Below are 13,150 nucleotides of genomic sequence, written 5' to 3' on the forward strand. Positions count from 1 at the left end.
TTTCCGTGAAAATAACTGTAAATATTAAGGATAAGCCTGGACTGGAAGGCTCTATGGCAGATTCTTACCCCACATTGTTTTAAATCAGTGTTTATTCATCCTGGCAAGAAAACACAAGGTCTCTGGATCAGAGGACAGACCAAATTCATTCACACAGTAATCTCAGAGCTGGCTCCCCACGCCCAGGTCCTCACAGGCAATGTGGAAAGAGCCAAGTGCACCCCGAGTGTACAGGGGGTCTATAGCAGGAGGGGAGCCCCAACATTGTGACTCTTGGAGCTTATGCGGGACAACATGCCAGCCCCCTCCCGAGCTTTACCCTGGAAGGAACTGACTCCAACTCCTTCAGAGGAGAGGAGGAGGAGATCACTAGGTTTCCAGCCCTTTGAATGTAAACAAATGTCTCGGGGCAGAGGTCCCTAAGTCTCTCTGGCGGTCTCTGTCTTTAACTTCCAAGGCCGTTCTTAATCTGTCATCCTTTATCCCAGGTGCCAACAGTCTTTGCTGAGACGCCCTGACCACGGGCAAGCATGAAAATATTCATGAAGCATCACTTCCCCACACACATCTCCTGAATTGAAAAGTAACAGCCACCACCTCTGAGTGTCAGCTATGTGCTGGAATTGTAAATGTGGTGTGAGCTGGTCACGATGGGTCCTGTTATCCTCTTTCAGCAGATAGGAAGCTGAGACTCAGAGACTGAGAGACTGCCTGGAGATGAGACAGCAAGGAAGGGAAGAGCTGAGATGAGACCTAGATTTGTGAACGCCCCAAGCCCATGTTCTCCTGTCTACCACTTGGCTTCCCCAAAGTCTGGTCAAGTTGGTTTTAACAGAGTTGATTAGTCGCAGTGAAGCATTTGAAAAACCTTCTATTTATTCAACATCTACTATGTGCCAGGCATTGTTCTAGGCAGGGAAAAATGGGAGAGACATGGTCCTTTGTTCTGATGGGACCCACCCAGGAGAGAGACGCAGACATTAAAGAAAGAATCACCCAGAGAGAAGTACCCTTGTGATAACAAGGGTGGCAGGTGAGGGAGGATGAGAAGTGCAGGCTGAGGGCTGTCCTCAGAGACTTCCCTGGGGAGGGAACATCCCACCATGGCCCTGAGGCTGAGTTTGAAGGCTGACCCAGGCAGGGTGTGGGAGAAGGGTGACCCAGGCAAGGTGTGGGAGCACTGGGGGGCCACTGCAGGTTTGAAGCAGGGGAAGAAGGGATGGGATTCGCTGAAGTGACTTCTCATTCATGCTAGGTAGACAGATGTTCTCGTGAAAGCAAAACCCTTTTCTGCTCTTTCCTGGGGACTGGGGAAGAAAGGATGAAGGACTTGAGAGAGAACACATTCAGGGAAATGCAGATTGCTTAGAATTAGGTTTATGGTTTTTTGGTGACAAGGGCAGTAACCCAGCAAGTCACGGCCACAGGGGAGAACGGCTGGTAGTGATTTTTCTGCATCTCTTCCTTCCATGTTCACCTGGCTATCAGCCTGGGGGGCCCTGTGGAAGGTTTCAAATGTGTGCTTCAGGCCGTCTTGCCAGACCCCTGGGCAGTCGGTAGGAGGGCAAGCAGGCAGCTTCCAGAGAAACTGCCGAACTCACTGCCACCACACCCCTAGGAACCAGTTCCAATCGGGGCCACAGTCATAGCAAACAATGGTAATATTTACCAAGTATTTCTGGAAAAATGAGTGCAAAGTGCAGGAAACGCAGTGCAAATTGCTAGAACGCAGTACATTAGCAACATAGGATATTTAATGAGTCTGGGAAGAGAGGTATGAATTTCAGGAAAATGTCAATTGCCGCAATGTAAACAAGACGCTTCTCAATATCTCATTCTCCGTAGGACTTTATTTCAGTCTTTGGTTATAACTAGTTCTGTGATTCTTGGGAGAGACTTCATTCTAAGCATCAAGGAGGGGAAAATTGGAGAATTTGGGGAAAGAGAGGAGTGGGGGTTGCTAGTGCATCATGGACTAGCAGAGAGCTTTGGGGGCACTGGCACGATCCCATTTGAGGAAAACTGAAACTGCAGCTGGGGCTGGTGTGCTTCCAGGCAAAGTGTTTGCTGTAAAAACTGGGCCCATAGTGGGTGCTATGGTCTGAATGTGTCCTCCCAAAATTCATATGCTGAAATCGAATCCCCAAGACAATGGTTTAGGTGGGACCTTTGGGAGGTGGTGAGGTCACAGGGTGGGGGCCCTTGTGGATGGGATTAGTGCCTGTATAAGGGAGATCCCAGAGAGACTCCTCGCGTCTTCCACCAGGTGAGGATAAAGCAAGAAGGCACCATCTGTGAACCAGAAAATAGGCCCTTTCCAGGCGCTGAATCTGACTTGATCTTAGACTTCCCCGGCACCCAGTTTATGGGATTGTGCTATAGCAGCCCAAATGGACTAAGACAGGGGGACAGCTGCTCACATCTCACTGGGTTGCAGGTGGGGATGGTGTCTTGTCCAGGAAAGGGAAAGACTGAGGTCAAGGTCAGCCAGTGCATTTCCCGTCTCACGCAGCCCTGTTGCTGGGGACCGAGGAGGGACCTGGGAAATAGGCACTGACAGCCTTGTCCAAGTGGCTCCACCTAGACCCACTTCTTCAGCAGCTCGATCTATGGTCAAGTAAGGTCAGGAAGCCCAGGACCCATGGGCTACAGGCCAGCAGGGTGCTCACTTGTCCCCCTTCTCTGCAGTTCCTGACAGCCTCCTCATGAAGGTGCTGAGCCAGCGCCTGGACCAGCAGGACTGCATCCAGAAAGGCTGGGTGCTGCACGGCGTCCCACGGGACCTGGACCAGGCACACCTGCTGAACAGCCTGGGCTACAATCCCAACAGGTGAGTGGCCTCAGCCAAGCCCGCAGCCCTGGCCAAGCCCCTGGGCACCCCCGCTCCAGGGCTTAGCTGATGGGGTCCAGGTTACACAAGCCTTCACGTGTTCCTGAAGTGGAATGTCTCCTGGTCACCCCCATTCCCACTCACCCCATCTGCCTAGTGGACTAGGAGTCGGGCTTGGATTCAAATACTGGCTTTCACTCTCCTTGCTGGACCCTCATCTGTAAAACAGTAGTAAATACCAGTCTTGGCTTCTTTGGGAAATTGTTATACAAATCAACGGATGTTTTCTTCTACTATTTTTACAGTTTCATTTTTACATTTAAATCTTTCATGCAGCTGATATTTATTTTGACGTGAGTAGGCAGTATGAATCGCCTTTTTTTTTTCCCCAAATGGTTGACCATTTGTTCGGACTGTTGACTATCATTGGATGTTCTGTCTTCCCTCTACTAGTTTGAACTTGAGAGCTCATTGCAATTGTATATATTGTGGAGAGCAATGAAGCCCACCCAAGTGAAAGCAAACAAAGGCTATTTAGTCTGAGCTTGCAACAGCAAGGGATCAGCCACCATTGCTTGGCGTTTTGGCAGAGACTCACAGGCAGGCGGTGGAGGTGACAGCATTCTAGTGGAAGGTGGGAAAGGCTTTGGTTCTACCATGGCCCAGTTGGAGGCTGTTGGCTTGGGGAAGCTGGGTGGGCTAACTAGAGGTGGGGTCTCCTATGTGATGGGTTAAGGGAACATATTTGGCTTTCTCTGGTTGGTCCTACCTTGCAAATGGTGGCAAAAATGAGGGAAGCTATCAATTCCTGATCAAGTCCTGGCCCTTTGGGGCTGATTGCTGCAGAGATTGTGGTCTGACTCCTTGGGCAGGTTGCTGCAGGTTGTGGGTTCCAGTTCTGTTTTTATATATGGTCTGACCATCATCAAACTGTGTGTTTAGTCTTTCAATATACTGGGCCTGTGTCTGAACTTTCTCTTGTCTGAGTGTCTATTTCTGCAGTAGTACAACTCTGTTTAACTGCTTTACTTTTGTCATATATTATATTTCAATAGTCAATGCAGGATAACGCCCTCTCATTAATCTTTATTGTCTATTTTATATATTTATTATTCCAACTGAACACTATAATGATTTTATCATGTACAAAAAGAAACTGCCATTGAAATTTTAGCTGGAATTGCCTTAGATTTTCAAATTGATCTGTGATATGATTTGGCTCTGAGTTCCCACCCAAATCTCGTCTTGAACTATAATCCCCACATGTTAAGGAGGGACCTGGTGGGAGGTGATTGGATCATGGGGGCGGTTTCCCCCATGCTGTTCTCTTGATAGTGAATGAGTTCTCATGAGATCTGATGGTTTTAAAGTGTGGCACCTCCCCATTTGTTCTGTCTCTCCTGCTGCCATGTAAGATGTGCTTTGCTTCCCCTTTACCTTCTGCCATGACTGTAAGTTTCCTGAGGCCTCCCCAGCCATGTGGAACTGTGAATCAATTAAACCTCTTTCCTTTATAAATTACCCAATCTCAAGTAGTTCTTTATAGCAGTGTGAAATGAACTAATATAACACGTTACAGTTTGACATGGCTATATCCTGTCTTTGCTTCTAGTGAAAATATCAACACTTCCTTGGGTCTTGCATTTTTAATTTTTTTCCTAGGTGTATTATCTCTTGTTCTTCTTACTGATATTATAGTAAGATCTTTTCATTCCGTATTTTCTAAGTGGGTTTTTCAAGAGTGTAGAAAAGACATTGATTTTGGCTTACTTATTTTGTACTCCAGCCACCTTCTCAAACCCTCCTACTGTTTTGGATAGTTTTTCAGTTGATTCTCTTGGGTTTTTCAGGTAGATGATCATGTCATCTACAAATACTCATCCTTTTGCCTCTTCCTTTTCAATATTTATACTTTTCATTTTACTCTTGTTGGGCGGTACTTTCAGAACAGGGTGTCATGATCGACAGGGTGGTTTTTCCTGACCATAAGGGCTGTCTGACATTAAGGTGCTACTGGCTTTTGGTTTGAAGTGCATACAATTCGTATGAAGTTAAAGAAGTATAGCACCGTGATTTAAAATCTCTTGTTAATGTTGAATTTTATCAAGAGCTTTTCAGCATCCTTTAAAATTATTTTTTCTCTTTTTGACATATTGATATTATAAATTATGTTAATAATAGTAAGCCAATCTTTTGTTTCTATAATAACTGATTTGGTCATGGCATATTGTTTTTTCATGGTATATTATTCTACTGCTTGTGGCAGATAGAATTTTGACCCTTATGACCTTTACCCCCCTGCTGTCATGCCTCTGAATGTATATCATATGACAAAAGGGACTTTGCATATATACTTAAGATTACTAATCAGTTGACCTTAAAATAGAAAGGTCAACCTGGACTATCTGGGTGGGCCCAGAATAATCACACAAACCCTTAAAAGCAGAGTTCCCTCCTGACTGAGGGCAGAAGAGGAAGTCAGAGAGATTTCTAAGCATGACATAGCATTGGTGGCTCAAAGATGGGGGCCATGGAAAATGTGAGAAGAAATTAATTCGACCAACAAACAGTGAGCCCCAGGTGAGAACTATAGCTCTGGCTGATACCTTGACCTAAGTCCAGTTAGACTCATAGCAGATTTCTGACCTACAGAAACTGTAAGATAATACATTTGATTATCTTTTTTTCTTTTCTTTCTTTCTTTTTTTTTTTTTTTGAGACGAGTATCACTCTGTCGCCCAGGCTGGAGTGCAGTGGCATGATCTCTGTTCACTGCAACATCTACCTGCCAGGTTCAAGCGATTCTCCTGCCTCCTCCTCCTGAGTAGCTGGGATTACAAGTGTGTGCCACCACGCATGGCTAATTTTTGTATTTTTATTAGAGACAGGTTTCACCATGTTGGCCAGGCTGGTCTTGAACTCCTGACCTCAGGTGGTCCACCCGCGTTGGGCTCCCAGAGTGCTGGGATTACAGGCATGAGCCACTGCACCTAGCCAAATATGAGTATCATTTTTTTCTTTTTTTTTGAGATGGAGTCTCGCTCTGTCTCCCATGCTGGAGTGCAGTGGTGCGATCTTGGCTCACTGTAAGCTCTGCCTCCCAGGTTCACGTCATTCTCCTGCCTCAGCCTCCTGAGTAGCTGGGACTACAGGCGCCCACCACCATGCCTGGCTAATTTTTTGTATTTTTAGTAGAGATGGAATTTCACCATGTTAGCCAGGATGGTCTTGATCTCCTGACCTCATGATCTGCCCACTTGGCCTCCCAAAGTTCTGGGATTACAGGTGTGAGCCACCGTACCCGGCCCAAATCTGAGTATCTTTAAGCAGCTAAGTTTGTCATAACACGATAATGGCAGCGCAAGAAATTAAGATGCTGTTGGATTGTATTGGCTACATTTTTATTTAGTTTTTTTGCATTAATATGCATATATAGTATGGATTAGAATTTTTCCACATTCTTGTGCTTTGTTAGGCTTTAGTACCAGTAATGTGAAAGTTTCATAGATTTTCTTTCTTTCTCCATATCTGAGAGAGTTTTTAAAACTCCAGCAGTAACTGTTTTTAGGATCTGGCACTTACGGGGCAGAGGTAGCTTGTTAACAATTTGATTGATTTTGTTCATGGTGTTTGGTCAATTCAGATTTCTCTCTTTTCTTGTGCAATTGATCTCTTCCTAGAAAATCATCCCTTTCCCTATCTTTAAACATATTAACATAATTTGAATATCTTGTGCCATTAATTTTTATTGTGTTTCCTACAGTTTTTGCTTTATGTGTTTTGGTGCTATGTTATTTAGTGCATAAAGGTTTCTGTCAGCTGTGTGTTCATTGTGAAATGTATTCTTGATGAAAGTGACCGTCAGTGACAGACAGCTAATTATCTACCCCAACATTTGTTCTAACTTTCCTCCTCAATAACAAAAGATCGATTTTCCGAAGAGTACATTGGTGTCTGAAAATAAAAGATCCCATTTTCCAGTCTTCTTTACAGCTATATGGAGCCACAAAACTAAGTTCTGGCCAATGAGATATAAGCATATAGTTGTGTGGTTTTTCCAGGAAACCTGCTTTAAGGCATCTAACTCAGCTGGAAGGTGTTAGCTTTTTTTGTTGTTATTTTGCCTTTCCTTTCTTTTCGATTTTCCTGAAGTTAATAATCATCTTGCTTTTTCACTTGTCTAGTTTTCTTTGTATCTATTAGTTAATTATTTCCACATTTCATAATAGCCTTTCAGAACAATTTCCCACAAAGTCCATCATATTGTGTAATCTATCAGTTTCAGGTTGTTTTTTCTTCTTGGTCACTCCCATTCCTCTCCTGTTTGGACTGGATTTTTTCTAGGCTTACTGCATAGTTGATCATGAAGAGCTTTTCTTTACTATAATCAGAGGAATTCCCCTTGGCTTTCTTTTGAGTTGGAGTCTCTGTTTCCTAAGTCACACATCTTCCTTTTATATACCCCCTTGATTTGACAAAGCATAACCTCTAGTTGCGTCTTAAGTTAAAAAGATGGTTTAAAAGCAGTAGGTTGTTACACCGGCAACACATGTGTTCTAAATTGAAGAAGTCACCTTTTATGACTGTACACAACAATCATTTTGGGATTGTCTTTCACTACTACACTGAAGATTGTCTTTACCCCTCTCCCATGTTAGATATTTTATTTCTATATCACATGGCTTCCTTTTTCTTGGTTTACTACCTTGTTTTGGTTGAACACATCTATCAGTAACTTCCTGAGAAAGAGTGTATGGCAGGTAAATTTTGAGGGGCCCTACTATTCTATCTGAAAGTGTCTATTCTGTCTTCATACTTGTTAGATAGATTGACTGGGTGAGAAATTATAGGCTGGAAATGATTTTCCCGTCGAATTTTGAATCTCCAGTGTTGCTAAGAAGTCCAATGCCGATCTGATCCTGATCCTTTATATGTGACTTTTTTCTTTCTGTGGAAGTTTGTAGGCTCTTTCCTTTGTCTCCAGGGTTCTGAAATTTCACAGTGAAATTTCATTATATCCTCGGTATAGGTCAGATTTACTCCACTGTACCAGAAATTAATCTTGAAACCTGTGTCCTTCAGTCCTGGGACATTTTCTTGAATTATTTTGTTAATGATTTTTTTCCCTTTTTTCTATTCTCTCTGTAACTCCTGTTATTTGGGCATTGGATCTTCAGGACTGGCCTTCTAAATGTTGTAAAAATATCTTTTTTCCCTTGCATTTTGTGTGTATGTGTGTGTGTGATCAATTACTGCTTTTTGTTTTGTTTGGCTCTACTTTCTGGGAGATTTCCTCAACTTTCTCTTCCAACATTTCTATTGAATTCCAATTTCTGCTCTTGGGTTTGTTTATTTCTGTAATATTCAAGAACTTTTTGTTTTCTGAATATTCCTTTTATAGTTTCTTGATCTTGTTTTGTGGATTTTTTATCTCTTAAAATGTTAATGACATGTTTGATTTTGTTGGGAGGATGGGGAGATAGGCTTTTTTCCTCTTCCTTTCTGCATAATCAGTTTCTATAGAGTTTTTGTTTGTCTTGGTCTTATTCTTTCTCAGCAGAGTCTTTTTTTACCCTTAGATGTTGGATTACCCTTGGTTGTTTGCTCATGTCGAAGCATGGGAGACTGAAAAAGCGATTTGGAAGCTCTGAGTGCATGGATAGAGCCCACAGGCTTAGTCTTCACTGTAGGGTGATATCATTGGGGTGATAAAATTGGGCCATCCCTCCCACCAAGTGTCAACATCCTTAGGTCTTTTCCTCTGGGCTGCTCAGATTCCCCAGAGAGGACTCATGCAGTCTCCTGCTGGAGGATAAAGGCCTTCTGCCAGGACCCCCTCTCTGGGGGTCCAGGGGAGAAGCAGGACAGTGGGAAGGGCAGGGGAGGGGTCTGACATACTGCATGCAGTTTGCATACTTTTACCTAATTCCCTTGTGTTTGCCATAGACTCAGGCTCTCAACTGTGCTTGGCATTCTTCAGCCCAAAGAGCCTGCATTTTATCCTCTCTAGAGAGTAAATGTTTCATTTCTTCCCAAGTGGAGGAGAGACATTCACTCACCTGGGTGGAGTGAGGAAAGGATCTAGGACTCACTCTCTTCTCAAACAAATTTCAACCAAGCCCCTTTATTTTAGCCACCAGCTCCCAGGTGGCACCTGTGCCTGAGCCTTTTGAGGATTTTCTGGGGAAGATGAGGTTGATTCTCAGTTTTCCTATTACTGATTTAGGATTTGGCTTTCTGAGGCCACCTCAGCCCGTTGCCTGTGGTCCAAGTCTGCTTTCCAGCATCGAAAAAGGAAAGTCCTTTGTCTGACTGCCTTCCTCTTCCCTGTGCTTTCTGTGCTTGTGGGTTAGTTTTTCAAAGTGCCTTTCTTGTCATTTTTCTGTGGGATTTGGGGAAGAAACAAAATCTGGTGCGGTTTTCAAAAAGCCATTTTTATCTGGAATCCAAACTCTGATTTGTTACATTTGCATGTTCCTAAGTTTTACTTTCAGCTATTTTGCTTCTCTTATTTTTTGTTGATGACACTACTAAAAAGCTATGTGGAAGCTCTGGTTGCATGGGTGGAGCCCATAGACGTCGTCTTCACTGTGGACAGAATGAAATTGGGTTTGATATTTTTTCTTCAATCTGAGTATCTTTTTCCTTGAATAGTTGAGTCTATCCCACTTATTTTTGCCTCTCTTACTTTATTTTGTGCTTCATTATGGTTTCCTTTGTTTTCCTTCTTTTCTTTATGGGATGTGTTTTGAATTTTGTTCTTGTTATTATTAGCTTCTTACCTGCCCCACTTCCATTAATTTAGAAGATATCTGTTTGTAGTTCTAATAGTCTCTTCAACATGACTTGATTAAACCTTGTTTCTCAGTTTGTTGATTTTGAAATGCAGCAGAATATCTTGACCCCTTTATATGAAAGATGTCGGCTGGGCGCAGTGGCTCACGCCTGTAATCCCAGCACTTTGGGAGGCCGAGGCGGGTGGATCACGGGGTCTGGAGTTCAAGACCAGCCTGGACATTATGGTGAAACCCCGTCTCTACTGAAAATACAAAAATTAGCCGGGCATGGTGGTGGGTGCCTGTAGTCCCAGCTACTCAGGAGGCTGAGTCAGGGAACTGTTTGAACCCAGGAGGCGGAGGTTACAGTGAGCCGAGATCGTGCCACTGCACTCCAGCCTGTGCGACAGAGCAAGACTCCGTCTCAAAAGAAAAAAAAAAAAAAAGATGTCAAAAAAGGATCCCACATGTACTGCCTCCTCATCCCCCTTCTCCAACCATTCTCCATTTTGGGGGAGCCAGGGACAGATATATCCTGAAATTTTTCTGTGCCAGTCTATTATGCACAGATTATTGTTTTTAATCAGTATTGATTAAACTTTTCTTTCTAGAAATATAACAATTATATTCTGTTTTTAACTATAATTGCTATACTTATAAAGTTTTTATTCTCTCTAAAACTGGATTAAGATTTCAACACCAGCTGTTTATATATTTCAACCTCTTCATTTATTAATTTTGATTTTGCCTTTCATTTGAATGGATCATGTCTTTGAGTCATTTTCAGCAAGGGTACATAGATACTAAACTTCCTGAATTCTTGCATACTTGAGAATGTCTCTCTGTTATTTTTACTTGTAAACAACATCTGGCAAAGAATTCTTTGATCGTATTTCTTTCTTTCTCCCCTCAAGCTCCTCCCCGGCCCTCCGTGTTCCAAATCCCTTCTACATAGACTCTGACATGTTGCCAGATGTCTGTCTTGTCCGTCCTTCCATTCGTCCGTCCGTCCTTCCTTCCTTCCTTCCTTCCTTCCTTCCTTCCTTCCTTCCTTCCTTCCTTCCCTCCCTCCCTCCCTTCTTCCTTCCTTCCTTCTTTTCTTTTCTTCTTTCCTTTCTTTCTCTTTCTTTCTTTGTTTCTTTGTTTCTTCCTTTCTTCCTTTCTTCCTTTCTTTCTTTCCATCTGTCTGTCTGTCTCATTCTGTCACCCAGGCTGGAGTGGCGCAATCTCAGCTCACTGCAACCTTCCCCTCCTGGCTTCAAGTGATTCTCCTGCCTCCACCTCCTGAGTAGCTGGGATTACAGATGTGTGCCACCATGCACAGCTACTTTTCGTATTTTTAGTAGAGACAGGGTTTCACCATGTTGACCAGGCTGGTCTTGAACTCCTGACCTCAGGTGATCCACCCGCCTCGACCTCCCAAAGTGCTGGGATTACAGGCATGAGCCACCGTGCCCAGCCTATACATGTGTTTCTTTTGCCTGGGTGTTCATGAGATCTCTCTGTCTCTCTCTGCCTGTCTGTGTTCCCTACCCCCTTCTCTTTAAGTTCATTTACAATCATCAGGCCATAGCTCAGTCTTGGTTCTCCTTATTACTTTTCTCTGGACATTAGGAACCCTTTCACTTACAGTGTTTCAGGAGAGTTTTCTTCTAGTAGATATATTAATGTTTTTCAGGTTCATTTGCTTGATTTTCTTCTTCAGTAAGACCAATTATGTGTGTGTAAGATATTTGTTATCAGCTTTTCATAATTTGGATTTTCTGCTGGTGGCTTTTATCTTACTCTTTGGGTATTATTTTCTCGACTCTGACCTTCATGGTAACTGACTGTTCTCTGCTGTGTTTATTTATTGCGGCTTTTCATTTGATTTTTTGTTTCCATAATGCTTTTACTTTTCCCTTAGGTATTTTTCCTTCATTTTGTCAGCTTTCTTTGCATCTCCTTTTAAAAAATCTCATCATCTTTTCCTTCATTTCCTGTATCATGGAGCCCATTCTCTTTAAATTATTTAGAACATTCTGGTAAGGTTTTATCTAAAATGTTCTTATGTTTCCTGGAGTAATTTGTTTTCTGATGGCTATTCATTGTCTCTCTCGCTCCCTTTTTTTTTTTTTAACTTTTATGCCCCTTTCCTTCCATTTTTTGGTAGCACCTATAACTGGGTCCCAAGATGGATATATTTTGTAAATTCTTTACCTTTGAATAGGCCGGTTGTTTGTCTAAGAATAGTGTGAGTTGGCGTATTAGTTACCTATATTGCCGTAATAAATTACCACAACCTTGGTGGCTTAAAACAACACAAATTTGTTGTCTTCAAATTCTGTAGTGCTAAAAATCATGGCACTGTCAGGGCTGCATTCCTTCCTGGAGGCTGTAGGGCAGAATCCGTTTCCTCAACTCTTCCACCTTCTAGAGGCTGCCCGCATTCCTTGGCTCACGGCCCCTCCCACCATCTTCAGAGGCCATAGTGCAACTCCAACGCTTCCTCTGTACTCATGTCTCCCTGAGACCAGAGCTGGGAAAGGGTCTCAGATTTTAAGGAGCTATGTGATTAGATTGGGCCCACCCAGATAACCTGAGATAATCTTACCATATCAACACAGTCCTTTGTTATGCCCAGACCCTCTGTTCCCCAAAGAAGACCACCAGAGTCCAGAGTCAAAGCCAAGCGGCAAGGATCTTTATGACAAGTTCGAACCTGGTCCCTCCATTACACAGCATACAAGAGGGCCCCGAACAATGCGAGTGCTTGCTTTTTTATAGCCCGAAAGTTACAGGGGAACAAAGGAATTCTTTCGGTTCCCGCGCTTTCAGTAAAACCTTGAACGGCTGTCTCCTTATCGGAGACCTTCCAGGTGGTGTTTGTACTGGGCTCAGGAAGTTTGAGAGATATGTGGTGGGATGGGAGGATGGGATGTGTTTGTACTGGGCTCAGGAAGTTTGAGAGATATATGGCGATATGTGGTGGGATGGGAGGATGGGATGTGTTTGTACTGGGCTTGTTTGTTTTGAGCCCGGGGCTGAGGAATGTGCCCGGCTCCTCTCACCTTAACTTAATCCAATCTGCAAAGTTCCTTGTTCCTTGTACGATAACCTATTCACAGAATCTGAGAATTAGGAGGTGAACATCTTGGAGTTGGTGGCAGGCATTATTCTGCCTTTCCCACAATTAGAATCTCCTCAACTCTGAATTATATGCCTAGAGTTTGGGCTACCGAGCTTCCCATTGGAAGACTGAAACCTCTGTCTAGGCCCAGGGCAGCAGGGATCTGACAGTCTTAACGTGAGCATCCTGTTTTACTATCATTATTCCTGTGAAATTCCAGGGACCAAGTACCCAAGGGCTAAGCGTCCACCCTCTGTTCTTCCTAACACAGTTAATGCCACAGACATGGTTAATGTCACAGCACCAGCTGCATGGCTTCTTTTTTTTTTTTTTTTTTTTTAGAAGGAATTTTGCTCTTGTTGCCCAGGCTGGAGTGCAATGGCACGATCTTGGCTCACTGCAACCTCCGCCTTCCAGATTCAAGTGATTCTCCTG

The 13,150-nt window shown here is 43.4% G+C and overlaps 1 protein-coding gene across 2 annotated transcripts in view; it reads left to right on the forward strand.

Annotated features, from left to right (window-relative positions):
* LOC105531589 (adenylate kinase 8) overlaps window positions 1-13,150 on the forward strand; it is a 151,538-nt gene that overhangs the window by 68,774 nt on the left and 69,614 nt on the right. For both annotated transcript variants that reach the window (XM_011969543.1, XM_011969544.1), the window contains one exon: window positions 2,689-2,830. In XM_011969543.1, coding sequence (XP_011824933.1) covers window positions 2,689-2,830 — 142 coding nt within the window. The remainder of the gene's footprint in view (window positions 1-2,688; window positions 2,831-13,150) is intronic.

This window comes from Mandrillus leucophaeus, unplaced genomic scaffold (genome assembly GCF_000951045.1).
Source record: "Mandrillus leucophaeus isolate KB7577 unplaced genomic scaffold, Mleu.le_1.0 Scaffold899, whole genome shotgun sequence".
Taxonomy (NCBI): Eukaryota; Metazoa; Chordata; class Mammalia; order Primates; family Cercopithecidae; genus Mandrillus; species Mandrillus leucophaeus.